The sequence below is a fragment of the Vipera ursinii genome, assembly GCF_947247035.1.
Source record: "Vipera ursinii genome assembly, chromosome: Z".
In the NCBI taxonomy this organism is placed as follows: domain Eukaryota; kingdom Metazoa; phylum Chordata; class Lepidosauria; order Squamata; family Viperidae; genus Vipera; species Vipera ursinii.
In genome coordinates, this window is record NC_139517.1 from 102,556,520 (window position 1) to 102,575,178 (window position 18,659).

At 38.9% G+C, this 18,659-nt stretch overlaps 1 protein-coding gene across 4 annotated transcripts in view; it reads right to left on the reverse strand.

Annotated features, from left to right (window-relative positions):
* Positions 1-18,659, reverse strand: part of MLLT10 (MLLT10 histone lysine methyltransferase DOT1L cofactor) — a 127,564-nt gene that overhangs the window by 50,208 nt on the left and 58,697 nt on the right. For all 4 annotated transcript variants that reach the window (XR_014494248.1, XM_083377983.1, XM_083377982.1 and 1 more), the window contains 3 exons: positions 7,612-7,707; positions 2,350-2,605; positions 558-1,127 (listed from right to left, as the gene is read on the reverse strand). Coding sequence is in view for 3 of the 4 variants with exons in the window: in XM_083377983.1 (XP_083234109.1) it covers positions 558-1,127; positions 2,350-2,605; positions 7,612-7,707 (922 nt within the window). In the remaining variant the exon portion in view is untranslated. The remainder of the gene's footprint in view (positions 1-557; positions 1,128-2,349; positions 2,606-7,611; positions 7,708-18,659) is intronic.

Genomic DNA, 18,659 nt, shown 5'->3' on the forward strand with positions numbered 1-18,659 from the left:
TCTATGATTGTGCTATTAATAATCTTTCACAATCAATATGATTACTTCAATTTGACAAAAGTACATTAGTCAATACTTACTTGTGAAAGAATCAAGTGTCTCCTCCTCTTGCCTCACTACATATGAAGTGCTACATATCCTACTCTCTATCTGTATCTCAAAAGAAAAAGTTATTCAGCAGCACATGCTACAAACTCCTTGAAACAGCTGGTCTTCCTAGGATCTCAATTCTAGAAACAGACTCTAGGAATGTTGCAGATGCATTGCAGGTTCCCACATGTAATCCAAAGCACTACTGTCCTATTGAAACTGAAGCAGTTCTCACCTCTAATAAACTAGGATAACGGATGTCAAGTTTATGTATCACGTGGCAAACAGCAATAAAGATAAAAACTTGAAAAACAATTCTTATTTAGCTTTTAAACATTTATAAAAAGGAAACTGTTTTTCACAAAATGTAGCTTAAAACAGAATGGAATCAAACACTAAATATATTATTACTGTGAAGTAAAACTAAATTTAAACATGTATCTTCTAAAATAATACCAAATGCCTACCTGAACCAATAGGAGAGGAACCCACACTGAGACTTTGTACACTTCCATTTCTGAGCAAGGTTGGGGACTTCTGCAGATTGGAGCTTGTTATGCTTCCTGCAGCAGATGCTACTGATGATGTTGGGGAGGCTGAACAAACTGACAGGTGAGAAATATTCTCCTGACTTTTATTTCCTTTGGGCCGACCAGGCCCATGCTTACATAGCTTATTTCCTTTTCGTTTCTTTTCCTTTATAGTTTCATCTTCTATCCCAGATGACTGAGCACGTTTGTATCCTGTTGGTATAAGGTTTGAACTACCTAACTCTCCAGGTGAACTGTCAAAAATAGTAGGCTGGGAGGCAACAGTTGAGGTTGAAGGAAGATTAATTAAGGAAGTAAAACAATTCACACCACCTTCCTGACTTCCAATCTCTCCTTTATATACATCTTTGGTTGACAAAGTCTGCTGAGAGTGAGTATAGGTGTCATTACGTAGATCTGAGTCTGTAAAGCTCAAAAAGTCTTGGGGAGATTGAACAGAACTTCCAGAGGATGACTTTGTACTGTTTGGAGTTCCCAAAAAACTTCCTGGAGAAAAGAGATGGGGAGAGGTGTTGATTGTTGAAAACCGTTGTTTACTCTATTAGCAAATATTTAAGTATAGAATTAAAAGTGATTTTTACTAGCATTATGCATTTTGAGTTATTCAGGAAATCCTAGGCATGAATGTAGCTTTGTTTGTTTTCCAGAATTAACCAAACCTCACTAATTACATATATTCATGGTTTACAGCAACAGGTGTTTTTTTAATTACAATTTACAGAACTTTCTTAACAGATTTTCTAACTAGTCACTAATGCTCTCCTTAATATTACTGCTAATATATTATTTTTTTAAGCTAGCAACCAGCAAAAAAACCCTTCAAATTAATTTATGGTAAGCCAGACAGAGTCATTTGTTTTCTGAGAATGCCAGTTATGTCAGTTAGACAAATGAAATGAAAATAAAAATTGCATCTCTTTAATTGCTGGTTCTTTGAGCAGAAAAATATGTACGAAAAAGATCAAGATAATCCTGGGAAAGCAAAACAAAACAAAAAACAGTAGCTTGTTCTTATCGTATGTCCCTTTGTACACAATACAAAGATCAGGAGCCAAGTATACAGGTAATTTTCCCCCCTCTAAAAAAAAATTTCGCACCTTATCCTTACTAAACTCTCACCACACTTTCCCAATATATTTGGATTGGGCAATTAAGAGTAAGCCTAATTAAAATATGTTTTTGTTGATTACAAACATATATTTAAATCAAAAGGGAAGAATATTCCAAATTTCAGATAGAATTATAACAATTTATTATATGTAAAATATTACAGTAAAGATAATAGGAAATATTCCAATAACAGGAATAGCTTTTTCAACTATAAAATCATTCCAAAAAAATTTATACTGGAAAATATTCTTTTCACTACTATTGTGTATTAAACTAATTCTTGATAAAAACATGCAGTACTTTCTTTGACATATTGTTTCTCAAAATGTTTTCTTTCTCATAAATTAGCATAAAATATAGTTCTGATATTAATCAAGTATAGGTTTTCACATTTGTTAGGACAATTACTTCTAGATAATGCCATGTAAGATACTGAGAATATGCTGAAATTTTGCTGCTGCTAGCTTCTCCAAAGAAATTCTGAAACTATTTATATTCTTCATATACTAAATATGAAAAATATATTTCACCTAAATTTATTTTTAGTTTAAATTCCACTTGGCACTGAAGAAAGCAATAGAGTACCCTTCAATAATACCTTGTTGAAAAGTACAAGCTGCTGATACTGCAGTTCCAGGAGTCCTAGCAGCACCAGGCTTTCTTCCCCTTTGACCTGAATTATGACCTGCTGACTTCTTCCCTTTGCTCTCTGAACCTCTGGCCTCTGAAACATCTTTGCCACTTGAAGCATGTGCAGAGACTTCCTGGAAATTTGCATTTGTAAAACGAGCTGTGGTATCTTCCAGCCTCTTCAATGACCCTGTCATAGAGCTGTTGGTAGTACTTGTGTAAGTCTTAATAGTATTGAATTGGGAAAAGGGAAGTTGAGAGAGACAGTTAGACCACAAGAACTGACATAAGACTTTGCAGCAATCAGTGGCAGTGTACATATTAACCTGGCCTTAAATTATACTTAACTGGTCTCTCCACAGTATTTATAAAATCAGCTCCTATTTAATTACATCCTTTAACTATTTATTGAAAGGTTCTGAAAACTTCTCCAATGTAACTACCAATGGTACAACCTGAAAAGCTTAATTTCCTGCTTTTCTTTAAGTCACTAACATGTGTTTTTAACTGCTGTACCTTAAACCTCTACTATTATTGATTTGATAATCTGACTAAAGGAAAGAAAAATACATTATTTTAATATATGGAGCCCAGTGGCAAATAGAATTCATCACCTTAGCTTTATAAATAAAAGTATATATAATATAGACCACAACAGTCTACCCTCAAAGAGCCATTTAATTTTAAAATGACTCTTTAGCTTAATTCACAAAATACAGCATTATAAAATATCATGATTGTATACATACAATATCATCTCACAACACATCCATGAAGCTGCATTACCATCTGACATTTAAAAAATTAGCATCAAAAATTAATTTTACTCTTTGCTCTTTTAGCAACAATCAAGATGACTTTTTTAAAAAAACAGATACTGAACATTAGTTTTCAGGATTGCAATGCTTAAAGCAAACAGACCAAATTATATTAATATTAAGCTGATAAAACTTTACAAGTATAAGTAAGAATTGGAAAAGCTCTCTGAAACATATAGATACACATATGCTCTCACATATGTATAAACCAGCTGGAGATGTTCCTCTGCAATTGCTTCCCCTTCAGTAACTTCAAATGGAATTGTGTTTTTGGCCTAATTCCTATAACTTTTTAGAATTCACCACTAAAATGCCATTCAAAGACAAAAATGGTCTTCATCAAAATGGCCTTCACTGTCTGGCTTGTGGCCAACTGGGGAAGAGATGATCTTTGCTAGAGGTTCCCATCCATTCCCTTGGTTTTCGTTCTTATTTAAGTATTATTAATAATTGTTATTATTAACTGTTTTTATATTTACTTTTTAACCTATTTGTAAGCCAACCAGAGTCACTGTATCAGTGAGATGGATGCCATGTAAGTTTAAATTTAATATCATCTGGTATTATTTAATCTGTTTTGCGAAGTAAATTGCAACAAATTCTATTTATTAGAATTTCAAAATTTTTAAAAACCTAATCAATTATAACAAAAAATCATATAAGATAAAAGTGGAAGTTATAGCATTCGAGGTATCTATGGGGGAAGAGATTATAATCTAAAGCCAGATTCACTGTAGCTTGTTTTCTTCGTATTTTATGAGATATTTTAAGATTCTGACAATGTCTCAGGAAATTCTTTCTTCTCCTCTTTCTTCCCCTTGAAGAATCAAAACAAATTTTAACATTCTTTTTCTATGCGGAGGGATAGTTTTGTTTTTTATTCAAAATATTTTCTCCTATAACATACATTTTACAATGGAAGAAAAGACTAGGTGTCTTAAATGGTACTTCAATTAATGTGTTTAATTATTTCTTTCAAGACATCACTTGAAGGTTGGAATAGAAAATTAAGGTAGGTAGTAGCGTAAGGAACAAAAAGTAATGGTTAACACTGGGTCTGCCTCCAGTTCCTAGAAAACCTTTTCTATCTACCACTCATGTCAGCAGCAATGTCCCAATTTGTTCAGTGACCACAATCCCAGTTTTCCCAGTTGCAGTCATTATGCATCCATGGGGCTTGTGAAACTGAATGCTGGACAGAGGGCTTGGCCCTCCCATATCTCCCTACCCCACTGGGGAGAATGATTGTGAAAACGAAGAGGTACAAGGTAGTCAGATTTGAGGTCTGTTCCCTCTCCATAGGGGAATCCCTCACCACGCTGGAGGATTAGACCTCAAATTTAGCAAAACTGCAGTGAACGCTATTGTTTTGGAAGGCTCAGAACATTGACTTTCACTGACATTTTCATCAGTTCTGAGTAAGGTGGGTTGTTGTTTTTTTTGAAAGTTAGAATATTCAGGCCTAATAAGTTTAATATTTCTATGTACCGGTATCTAGGCAGACCTTTGGGTATTGCTCCAAGGGCTCCTATTATAATTGGTACAACCAGTGATTTCTTCCTCCACAATCGCTTAACTTCAATTTGCAAATCACAATATTTTGTTATTTTATTTCTTGCTGCTTCTCTTCAATTCACGCATCGCCTAGCATTGCAATATCAATGAATCAGACTTTTCCCTTTTCCACAACAGTGCATGTTGTGGGCCAGATGTCTGTCTGCTTGGATCTGAATATTAATAATAATAACAATATATTATTATTTAAGATTTAATATTCAATTCAGTTCAGTCTGGGAGTGGTAAAAACTTAACAACTCAAGTTCTAACCAAGGACAGTAGTAGTAGTAGTAGTAGTAGTAGTAGTAGTGTTTGTCATACAATCAGCCATATATTCAGACTGGATTTGGCCTTTTTCTTTATCTATTGAATCCTTTCCAAGGATGTGGAATAAGTTGATGTGAACGTTGGAAAGTGTTTTAGATATCATCATAGGATATAAACTGTTCAAATAAAGCTGCCTTTTGCAATTGACCAATGGTGATATTGTCAAATCAAATGGTTTTCAACTGATGCTCCAGTAGTTTTGGGATTGTACTCAATGTGCCTATTACTATTAATAATATTAATATTTATTATTAATCATATAAATCACACTCTTTATTAATAATCAATATTAATTATTAATTGAAATTATTATTACTTAGAGTTCTACAAACAATCTTCAATCCTAACAAAGTCTGATATTTCCAGGTTGGTAATTGTGGACTCTAATAGACTAACAATTCCTTCAACTAAGAATATAGATAGTCGACTTTCAACTATTTTTTCAGTGTCCGTTCAAAGTTACAGTGTAACTGAACAAAATGGCTTATGACCAGTTTTCACATTATGACATTGCAGCATCCCCTGATCACATAATCAAAATTTGAATGCTTGGCAGCTTACATGCATTTATAACAGTTATATTGTCCCAGGTTCAAATCTGGAATTTATGATTCACTTAACAATGGCAGTGATTAGCTTAACAGCTGTGGCAAAATAGTTTGTAAAAATGGGGTTCTTGCTGTTCTTAGTTGCGAAGTCGTGTCCAACCCATCGCGACCCTATGGACAATGTTCCTCCAGGCCTTCCTGTCCTCTACCATCTTCTGGAGTTCATTTAAGTTCACGCCTACTGCTTCAGTGACTCCATCCAGCCACCTCATTCTCTGTCGTCCCCTTCTTCTCTTGCCCTCAATCTTTCCCAGCATTAGGCTCTTCTCCAGTGAGTCCTTCCTTCTCATTAGGTGGCCAAAGTATTTGAGTTTTAGCTTCAGGATCTGGCCTTCTAAAGAGCAGTCAGGGTTGATCTCCTCTAGGACTGACCGGTTTGATCGCCCTGCAGTCCAAGGAACTCGCAGGAGTCTTCTCCAGCACCATAGTTCAAAGGCTTCAATTCTTTGGCGCTCAGCCTTTCTTATGGTCCAGCTTTCACTGCCATACATTGCAAATGGGAAGACCATAGCCTTGACTATACGCACTTTTGTTGACAGGGCGATGTCTGTGCTTTTTAGTGTGCTGTCTAGATTTGCCATGGCTTTTCTCCCAAGGAGCAAGCGTCTTTTAATTTCTTGGCTACAGTCCCCATTTGCAGTGATTTTGGAGCCCAGGAAAATAAATCTGTCACTACCTCCATTTCTTCCCCATCTATTTGCCAGGAATTGAGAGGGGCGGATGCCATGATCTTGGTTTTCTTAATGTTTAGTTTCAACCCAAGTTTTGCACTCTCCTTCTTCACTCGCAACAAGAGGCTCTTTAGTTCCTCTTCACTTTCTGCCAAATGGGGTACAACTCACTTAAAAACTGCTTTGCTTAGTAATGAAAATGTTGGGGTCAATTCTGGTCATATGTCAAGGACTACTTGTATCTGTTTATCCTCCCTTTAAGAATATCAATAGGAATTCTTATGAAATAAATAGAGTTTCTACATCTCAGTCTTTTCTTTGGAAGTGAACCCATCACCCCTGGAAAAAGATAAACTGCTTGGGAGCACAGAGAGGAACTAAGACAATAGCAAGGGGTAATCTTACATTTGCTAGCAAATGGCTGCTTTGTAGTTAACTATGCCAAATATGCAGTTATTTCGTGTAAAAACCTGAATCATGCTTTAAAAGTTTGAAACATATCAGTGATTTAATATAATCCCTTCATTTTCTTCCACATACATTCCAATCAATTAAACTGTAAAATAGTTATTATAGACAAATTTAAAAATATTCAAATATTTATTTAAATATTTTATTTAAATTTAATAAATAAAATTTAATAAATAAACATAAAATTTAAATTTTATTATACAAGACTAGCCTTAAATATTAAGATTACTTATTCTCTCACAGAAGTTGTACTTAAATATTAGCAGGTATTTAATTTTCAGTATTCTACATTTGGAAACAAAACTAGTTTATAGACACAACATAATTGTTTAGTAGTGAGGAAAAGGTCTGATTTTTTTTTAATTGCAAGGACATATTATAAGTTTAAATGAAGGTTTAGATGTCACATGTAACACTTGTTAACAGAATTAATTTACTGGAAAACTTTAGTCTAAATATAAACTAAAATCAAACACTTTTAGTTCAAAGGTGCTCCAGCTATAGTATTTATAATTTCTATTTTAATTTCAGATATTCTATGAATAGTTCTTCTGTGGAAAGATCAAACTGAAATAAATATGACTTTATTTTTGTAAACAATATTTTTAAAATCAATTTTATTTTATCACAAATGTCTATCAAAAATATTTAATCCAAAGCACTATTTATTATCAAAAGAGATATATAATAAAATTTGGCAACTATTGAAATCCTCATTTCATAAATATAAAAAATGTAGACATTATTTCAACAAAAATTGCAAGAAAAATTCACTTACTTTCTCTGTAGTTACAGTAAGGGAAGGAACCAAGGATGGTGAAGAATCTGTTTGCTTCTTATGTTTTTGTCTATGCTTTTCCTTTTCTTTGTATTTCTAGAAAAGAATTAAAGGTAAAAGCAACATCAGGGAATTATCTGCTGAAACTGGCATTTTAACAACAGGTAGCCCTTGATTTACGGCCATAATTGAGATCTGAATTTCCATGGCTAAGCAAGGTGATTGCTAAGTGAATTGCACCAGATTTTTATGACCTTTTTTCCATGGTTGTTAAGTCAATGCTGCAGTTATTGAGTAATCATGCAGTCATTAACCAAATCCTATTTCTCCCAGTGACTTTTATCAGAAACTGGCTAGGATGGTCGTAGGTTGCGATCACAGGACTCCAGGATGCTGCAACCATTGTAAATACACGAGGGTTCCAGGAACCCAAATTTTGACCATATGACCATGGGAATGTTGCGCTAGTTATAAGTACAAAGACTGGTTGTAAGTCTTTTTTTCAGTGCCATTGTAACTGAAAGGGTCACTAAAAGACTTATTGTTCTAATTTATGATATGTACAAAATAAATTTTATTTAATAATGTTCAGTTCAATCAACACTATTAATGAGGTTAGTTGCTTCCAAAGTTGGTTCTTTCTTCCCAAAGCTAGGTATTATAAAACAAGAATGTATGGTTTTTTGCATAGTATTCTAGACATCTTTTATTTGTGATTTATATTAGTTCCATGCTACTAGTATCTTTAGAATCTTCGGCTATGTAACACTGAATTTTAAATCCTGTTGGGTTTCAAAAAGTAAAAATAGTGGATATGTTGGTTCAACATCTCCCTTATTTGTGGTAAGATATGATAGGAAAGGAAAATAAGAATTCATGGGGGAGGGTCTGCTTTCTACCATAAGATATAGAAAATGAAATGGGATTTTGCTTCCAACTCAAGGGCGGTATTATTCAGCCTATCATAGATAATTATAATAAATCTTCATTATGGACTACTTAAATAACCCAAGCATATAAGCAATCTGTAATTTTAAATATAGTTTAAAAATCACAATTCAAATAATCTATAGCTCAGAATTGGAACTCTACTGTAAATAAGTAATCTGAAGCAGAAACAACTGATCTCTCTTTGCATCCATTATTCTCTTAATGCTAAACCACTGTTTAGTATATTATATTTGAATACAGCTACTGACAATTTTATATATCAATAATACCATGTCTTTTAAAATGAATGCCATTTTCAATCATTAAAATAATGTCTATTTGCTTTTTAAAATTACCTCCCCAAAAGAATGAGAAAAACAAACCATGATTTGAATTCAAAGTTGCAGCAATGTTTCTCATATAAACTGGGTAGATGAAAATTTACAATTTCTTACAAACTGAATTTATTACAAGTAGTGACACAAAACCTTCAGATATCAACAACAGATAATGAATACAAAAGCCATTGGTAATTTTAAACAATTTGATGATCTGATAATATTGCTAGATGATTCCAGACTAAAGTTTTTTTTACAAAACTTTACCAAATATATCTATACAAATTGTGTATGTGTGCGTGTGTGCACGCACATACATAGTCACTTCTTTTAAAAGCTCAAAGAATTATCAAACATTCATCATACAGCTAATATTCAACTTAACGACCACAACTGAGCCAAAATTACTGTTAAGTGAGACATTTTTTAAGTGCGTTTTGCCCCAGTTTACGACCTTTCTTGCCATAGTTGTTAAGTGTATCACTGCAGCTGATAAGGTAGTAACCTGGTGATTAAGTGAATCTGGCTTCCCCATTGGCTTTGCCTGTCTGAAGTTTGCAAAAGATGATCACATGACCTTGGAACATGTATGAACCAGTTGCCAAGCATCTGAATTCTGATTACATGATCATAAGGCATTTTTTTCAGTGCCGTTGTAACTTTGAACAGTCACTAAATGAACTATTGTAAGTCGAGGACTACTTGTACAATCTGAGTAATAACAGCAGCCATCAGCGGTTGAGGAACACTTTGCTACATAGACTGTGTGTCTTGATTGAGGTATAACTGTTATTTGGTTTACCCCCTTCCTACTGATCATTTTTATGAGAAAATACAATTTGAAAATATTAAATTTTCTATTTAATATTTTATTTTATTTACTTATAAATTTAATTCACTAAAAGTCTGCTAAACAACAGTAAAACTCTGTAAGCATGTTTTATCAAAATTCAAATACAGCTCAAGATTTCAACCAACTTCACTAGGCCTTATTTCCAGGTGTAGTAGTAGTAGTAGTAGTAGTAGTAGTAGTAGTAGTAGTAGTAATAATAATAATAATAATAATAATAATAATAATAATAATAATAATAATAATAATAATAATAATGAAAAAGTTGTCAAGAATGAGAGGGTGAAGATCTTGTGGGACAAGGAAGAGACTGCAGTTCTGGAAGCAGATATGGGATAACCCAAAGAAACACAACAAGGATGCGGCTTGGTTAAAAGATGTGGATGCAAATAAAACAGAAGTTGAAATGAAAGAACTAGTAATAACAACAAAAATGGTAGAAAAAAGAACAAGGAAGATCAAAAATTGGCCAGCACTAGGTGAAGATGAACTGCATGGGTTTTGGTTGAAACATCTGTTATATACCCACTCATTGCCAAGCAGTTCAACAATATACCACAAGGAGGAGAAATTGAAAAGTGGCTAACAACTGGGAAAAACTACCTAATAATGAAAAATCCAGAAAAAGGGCAACACCAGGCAACTACATGCCAATTACTTGCTTACCAACAACTTTCAAATTCCTAACGGGTGTGGTAGCTAATGCAGTACAACAGCATCTAGTTCAGGGGTGTCAAACTCAATTTCATTGAGGGCCTCATCAGCATTGTGGTTGCCCTCAAGGGGCCGGGTGGGAATGGCCAGGGTGGGCGTGGCCTACTGGGTGGGCGTGGCTAGAGTGCGTATGGCCTACTGGGTGGGCATGGCCAGCTCTACATTGTTCACATCAAGGGTGCCTATGGGGGCCTGGGCAGGAGTGGGACAGATCTGAGGGTCTCTGGCAGAAGCTGCTGCAAGAAGATCACACAGATACAAGCAGCAGCATGACAAAGTAGCAACAATGGTGCATTGGAAGATCTGCAAGAAATATCATTTGCCTCTAAGCAAGAACTGGTGGGATCATAAAATAGAAAAAGTCATAGAAAATGAATTGCTCTGGGACTTCAGAATTCAAACAGACAAGCACCTGCAACATAACACCCCGGACTTAAGAACTGTCTGTAAGAAGGACAAAAAAAGTCTGGATAGTGGATGTAGCAGTGCCTGGAGACAGCAGAATAGACGAGAAAGAACTGGAGAATCTGACAAAAAATGGGCTACAGGACTCAGGACTGTTGGCTGAGTAACCAGGGCCAGCAGCTGCAGAACTACTAGAAGGAAAGGTGTTTACCCGTCACAAATACACAGTGATACAAAACAAAGAAATAATGATCTGGTATTACAGATCAAGTCCAACAAGAAGAGGGTAAATTGCTCTGGGACTTTAGAATACCATCAAACATCCACATCTGCCTATCCCAGGTCCTTGGTAAGGACTTGACAGGTAGACAAAAATGCCAAATCTGAACATCTGGCTGACTGTAATAGTTGAAAGGGACCTTGGAGGTCATCTAGTCCAAATCCCCTGCTCAGGCAGGAAACCCTATATTATTTCAGACAAATGACTGTCCAGTTCTTCTTAAAAACTTCCAGTGTTGGAGCATTCACAACAGGTTGTAAGGCAGGTTGTTCCACTGATTAATTGTTCTAACTGTCCGGAAATTTCTCTTTAGTTCTAGGTTGCTTCTCTCTTTGGTTAATTTCCATCTTTTGCTTCTTGTCTTGCCTTCAAGTGCTTTGGAGAATAGCATGACTCCCTTTTCTTTGTGGAAACGTCTGAGATATTAAAATACTGCTATCATGTCACCCCTTCGTCCTCTTCATTAAATTAGACATTTCCAGCAACCATTCCTTATATGTTTTAGCCTCCAGTCCCCTAATCATCTTTGTTGCTCTTCTCTGTATTCTTTCTAGTCTCAACAATTTTTTACATCGTGGTGACCAAAACTGGATGCAGTATTCCACGTGTGGCCTTACCAAGGCATTGTAGAGTAGTATTAATACTTCACGTGATCTTGATTCTATCCCTCTGTTAATGCAGCCTAGCACTGTGTTGGCTTTTTGGCAGCTGCAGCACACTGCTGGCTCATATTTAAGTGATTGTCCACTAGGACTCTGAGATCCCTCTCACAGTTACTACAAAAAGAGGACTGCATCAACATCCGGGAGTGCGTCCCCGCTATCTTCAAGCGGTGATGCGCTCCGACCCTCTGGTTTCAGCCCATGGTTCCAGGAGCGAAGTTAAACAACCACCTGAGCTCAGGCTTGTATATCTTAATGCCAGATCCATAGTCAATAAAGCTCCTCTCATCCGAGATTTGGTTGAGAGTGAACATGCGGATCTGGCTTGCATTACGGAGACCTGGTTAGGACCTGAGGGTGGTGTCCCTTTGGTGGATCTTTGCCCACCAGGTTTCCGGGTGCTACACAGGCCTCGAGCTCAGGGAAGAGGCGGGGGAGTGGCAGTAGCGGTGAGGGAGAACCTATATCCGCGGGAGGCCACTGTTGTCCAAATAGCCGGGTGTGAGTCTCTCCTCCTAAGATGCGGCCCTAAGGCTCAGTTGGGCTTGCTGCTAGTGTACCTTTCACCTAGTCGCGTAGCAGCAGCCCTGCCCGAGCTTCTTGTCATCCTCTCAGGACTGGTGATTGAGATCCCCAAAATTATGACCTTGGGTGACTTCAACCTACCATCCCTGGGGAGATCATCTGAGTTAGCTCGGGAGTTCATGGCTTCCATGACGGCCATGGACCTGACGCAGGTAATCCAGGGCCCAACTCATGTAGGAGGTCACATGCTCGATTTGATTTTCCTATCTGGACAGTGGTTAGATGATCTGGGTGGGGGTTCCCCAATTGTTACACCCCTGTCATGGACAGATCATCATCTCCTGCGGCTGACCTTCCGCTTTGCCACTCCCCATCGTGGGGTTACTGAACCAACGAAATGGTACCGCCGCAGGCGGCTAATGGACCCTGGGCGGTTCCAAACAGCGCTTGGGCCCCCACCTGCCTCCTTTGCTCATAGCTCGGCCAATGCCATGGTGGAAGCCTGGGAAAAGGCAGCCACAGAAGCACTCGACCGAGTTGTACCCATGCGGCCCCTGACCCGGTGCAGATCCTAGTGGGCTCCATGGTTTTCTACGGAGCTCCGGGAGATGAAACATCAGAGAGGGGGCCTAGAGAGCAGTTGGAGATCCAGCCGATCCGAATCCGACCGATCGCGACTAAAGTCCTTTACGAGGTCTTATCTCGCGGCGCTGAGGAGGGCAAGGTCTAATTACTTTGCTACCCTTATCGCGTCCGCAGATAATCGCCCGACCGCCCTGTTTAGGGTGACCCACTCCCTCCTTAATCTAGAGGTGAAGGAGGATCCCTTACAGGGTCGTGCCGAGGAATTTAGCCAACATCTGCTGGACAAAATCGCTCGGATCCGGACCAGTCGGGATTCCGACTGGGCAGAATCTGACGATGAGAACATGGACAGTCTTGTTGATGTTATCTGGGAAGAGTTCGATCCTGTGACTCTGGACGAGGTAGACAAGATCATGAGGAAGCTGAGCTCCACTACATCCTTATTGGACCCGTGCCCCTCCTGGCTGGTTTATGCGGCTCGGGATGGGACACGAGGCTGGATCCATGCAGTAATAACTGCTTCATTGAAAGAGGGCAGTTTCCCCGCAGCCTTGAAAGAAGCGGTGGTGAGACCCCTCCTCAAAAAGCCTTCCCTGGACCCAGCTGTTTTAAACAACTTTTGCCCGGTCTCCAACCTTCGCTTTCTTGCGAAGGTTGTTGAGAGCGTAGTGGCGCATCAGCTTCCTCTGTTCCTTGAAGATACTGACCATCTAGACCCGTACCAATCGGGTTTCAGGCCCGGGCACAGCACGGAGACGGCATTGGTCGCACTGATGAATGATCTCTGGCGAGCTCGGGACAGGGGTTATTCCTCTGTCTTGGTCCTATTAGACCTCTCTGTGGCTTTTGATACCATCGACCATGGTATCTTACTACGGCGTCTCAGGAGATTGGGTGTGGGAGGCACTGCTCTTCAGTGGTTCTCCTCCTACCTTCTGGAACGTTCACAGTGGGTGTTGGCGGGTGGGCAGAGATCGACCCCGAGATCGACCCTCTCACCTCTCCTGTTTAACATCTATATGAAGCCGCTAGGTGAGATCATCCGTGGTTTTGGAGTGGGTTATCATCAGTATGCTAATGACACCCAGCTTTTCATCTCGACCCCAAACCACACCAAAGATGCTCTCGACGTGATGTCCCGTTGCCTGTAAGCGGTCCGGGAATGGATGGGGAGGAACAGGCTTCAACTCAACCCGGACAAGACTGAATGGCTGTACATACCAGCATGTCAGGAAATTCAGATTATTCCATCTCTTAATATTGAGGGCGAGTTATTACCCCCCCCCCCCCGTAGATAAGGCTCGCAATCTGGGTGTCCTCTTAGATTCACAGCTCTCCTTAGAAGATCATATAGGAGCTGTGACTAGAGGGGCCTTCGCCCAGGTTCGTCTGGTGCGCCAGTTGCGACCCTATCTGGACCTGGATGCCTTGCGTACAGTCACCCATGCACTTGTGACCTCTCGTCTAGACTACTGCAACGCTCTTTACATGGGGCTGCCCTTGAGAACCACTCGGAAGCTTCAGCTGGTACAGAGTGCAGCTGCACTCTTTTGGGGGTCTCCCGATACTCCCATATTACACCTCTGCTCCGTGAGCTGCACTGGCTTCCAGTTGCCTTCCGAGTGAAATTCAAGGTGCTAGTGATGACATACAAAGCCCTACATGGCGTGGGTCCGGATTACCTACGGGAGCACCTACTGCCGGCATCAACTTCCCTCCGTCCTGTACGCTCCCACAGAGAGGGCCTCCTCAGGGTGCCACCGGTCAGAGAATGTCAGCTGGTGACCCCCAGGGGAAGAGCATTCTCTGTGGGTGCACCAATCCTTTGGAACAGCTTACCAGCTGAACTCCGGATGGCCCCCGACCTTCGCTCCTTCCGGTGTGATCTAAAAACTTATCTATTCGAACAAGCCGGCCTGGCCTGATGGATTTGGGTTTTAAAATTATTTATCTAATGTATTCTTATTTTATTGCTCTGTACACCGCCCTGAGTCCTCCAGGAGAAGGGCGGTATATAAATCAAATAATAATAATAATAATAATAATAATAATAATAATAATAATAATAATAATAATAATAATAATGATAATGATAATAATAATAATGAGCAAAGTACCACCACTATACCTGTGCATTTGGTTTTTCTTTCCTAAATGTAGAACCGTACTTTTTTCACCATTGAATTTCATTTTGTAAGTATTGCAGGTTTAATTTTAAGACTTAACAAATTAAGCTGCAGTCTAAAAAAGGTGTGCCTTTTTTGTATTGCACTAACTAACTAACAAAGGGTAGTAACAAAATAACTAACAAAGCAATAAGAAATAACAAAGAAATATTGAAGTAGGATTCATATACTCCCATGTTACACCTCTACTCCGTGAGCTACATTGGCTTCCAGTTGCTTTCCGGGTGAAATTCAAGGTGCTGGTGATGACATACAAAGCCCTACATGGCATGGGTCCGGATTACCTACGGGAGCACCTACTGCCGGCGTCAACTTCCCTCCGTCCTGTACGCTCCCACAGAGAGGGCCTCCTCAGGGTACCACCGGTCAGAGAATGTCAGCTGGTGACCCCCAGGGGGAGAGCATTTTCGGTGGGCGCACCAATTCTTTGGAACCGCTTACCAGCTGAACTACGAATGGCCCCCGACCTTCGCTCCTTCCGGCGTGATCTAAAAACTTATCTATTCGAACAAGCCGGCCTGGTCTGATGGGTTTGGGGTTTTAACATTGTTTTTAACTAACTTACTACATTGGGCACAATCATTTAACTTTAAATCTTGTATCCTGTATTCTTATTTTTATTGCCCTGTACACCACCCTGAGTCCTTCGGGAAAAGGGCGGTATATAAATCAAATAAATCAAATAAATAAATAAATAAATAAATAAATAAATAAATAAATAAATAAATAAATAAATAAATAAAATTATTAAAGTGAACATAAAGATTAAACCAGAAACTTTCCTTTTGTGTCTAATGGAAAGAGAACTGGGGGGGAAAATGTAACTCTGATCATACGGTGATGGCAGCAATATTGCTCTATGTACAAAAGTGGAAGGATGTCTCAATTCCTACCATGGATGGTTACAAAAGCTGATGGAATTAGCAGAGATGGCCAAATTGACTGTGCTGATAAAAGAAAAGAACATAAGTATTTTTGTTTCTACTTGGAAACCCCTTCTGGACTTTGTGCTTGAGGTGGAAAAAAATGATGTTATGATTTTGGGTTTTACCAATTAGGCTGATTTGCCGATACAGAAATGGCTAGTACATACTACTATAGAAATGTAAAAAGTTGAGATTTGATTTTAATGTCTTGATTTTACTGGAACAGAGAGTTGCAAGCAGTGGTGCAATTCAGCTAGTTTGCACCACTTCAGCAGAACCAGTAGCTAATTTTTTCTTGCCCAACCCCAGAATGGACTTCCAGAAATGGCATCCACACAGAGAACCAGTTGTTCACATATATGAATCCCACCACTGATTGGAAATCAATGCCTTTTGTTTTTTCCCCTCCCTTTCTTCACACCTTTTTTGTTTTCCCTTTTTCTACTGTTGTCCCTTTGTATTTTCACATTTTATGTTATAAATGAATAAAACTAATAAAAGAAAAATAACTAGCAAAGGATTCAATGAATAAACAGTACTATCATACTAGTAATATTACATTCCCTCCAACATTTTTTCTTCTTTCTGGAAACAAATTTTCCCCATCCCTCTAAACACCTGAATGTTGTAAACTTAAATGTTGTTTAACAGAATGAGTTATAAAGGCTAAAAATATTCCTTATCTAAGGTCACTTTTATCAGAATCAAACCATATTGAAATAGATACCAGCTCTAGTATTCATACAATGCATGTTTCACTACCTATTTTGAAAATAATTTTTGATTATTTTTAAATTAATGTCCAAAACCAACTTCCCCTTGAGCTCCGGATGGCCCCGGATCTCCGGTCCTTTCGCCGTGGCCTTAAAACACTTCTTTTCCATCAGGCTGACCTGGACTGACAACAGGGATTTTAAAATGTTTTTTAATCTTTAACTTCAATTTTAATTTATTCCATTGGGGCTGTTAATTTAATTCTTTTAAACTTTTGTATCATTGTATTTTATTGTTGTTAGCCGCCCTGAGTCCTTCGGGAGATAGGGCAGCATATAAGTCCCATAAATGAATGAATGAATGAATGAATGAATGAATGAATGAATGAATGAATAAAACCAATGCTGTTAACTTGTAGATGCTAATAACTAACCAACTAGCTAGATTCATACATTCATTCTTAGAGGCATCAAACATCATACAACAATGCTGGGCAGCTTATAGTAAAATAAAAAGTAAAATTAAAAAAAACAGGGAAGAGAAAACCTGAAGAACTCAGACAATCATATTATAAACGCACTCATTCACCACTGATAGGACGCCACGATCTATTCCAAGACCTGGAAGATCAGTCTATTTTTTAAAGACTTCCAGAATATCATCAGGATGAGAAAAACATAGATCTCTAGGGTACTACTAAGTTCAGTAAGGCTTATTTCTGAGTAGACATGGAAGAAAATTTATATTCCATATTAATATAGTAGATACAAGTTAACATAGCATTATGAAAACTTTTCCCCAATACATTTCTATGTTTCATTTTAGAATTTCTGGAGAGATAAAACCATTGCTTGGGAGGAAAACTGATGAAGCTGCTCTCAATCAAAATTATTTTTAGAGTTCCAGAATGCCCTCCATCACCCCAACATGATTTTATCATTTTTCTGCTAGGCATTCTTAGAGCACAACACTGCAACTATTCACCATTTCTATTTTCCAATAAAGCCCAAATAGTACATACAACATTCTTGGAAGTAAGAATGATGCTAGAAATCTGGTGAAGCTCAATCTGATCAATGCAAAGACAAATATCTTAGAGCAGTGGTGGCAAACCTTTTAGAGACTGAGTGCCCAAACTGCAACCCAAAACTCACTTATTTACCACTGGGTGCCAGGTGGGCGTGGCCCACTGGGTGGGTGTGGCTGTGGTGGTCATGGAAGATTGGGTGGGTGTGGCCAAGGTGGGTGTGGTCACCTAAATGTTGCTCATGGGGAGAGGCCCCCTTTGGGGGGTGGGCAGGGTTGGGGGAGCTCCAGGAGGTCTCCGGCAGGTGGGGCGGTAGGCAGGAGACTCATCCTGTGGGGTGAGGCGAGGCAGGGTGGGGGTGCCATTGCCATGGGGCAAGGAAAGGGCTGGGGCAGCTGTTGCCTGACACCATCGGCCCCCACACACAGAGGCCAGCGAGTGCATGGGGGCCAACGGTGTCCGTCAGTAGCCACAGCCTGTCGGCCCCTCGACCGGCACACTGGGGCTCGGCAGCCTGTCACCAGCAGTTCAAAGAAGTCGCCTCCGAGATGGATAGTCGGCCAACAGCTGAAGAGGTGATGCAGTGGGTTGTGCCTGGGAAAAGGAGAGCATGTGAGGCCAGGAGGGACAGGATGGGGGGGAGGGAAACCAGCCATGCCAGGATGCATTCAGCCATGTGGGACCTCGGCGAATTAGAAGGCGGCTGGTTGAAGAGGGACAGTTGTCACCTCTGGGGCATCATCACTGGTACCATAAGAAGAATTCAAGATGATTTTTTTCTCAACAGCATAAACACAATAAATTGCACAATTATTTTCACAATTAGAAAAATAAAACACAAATCAGTCTTAAATGACTACATATAGTAATCTCCACATTTATTTAAATTATTCAGTCTCAAAAACT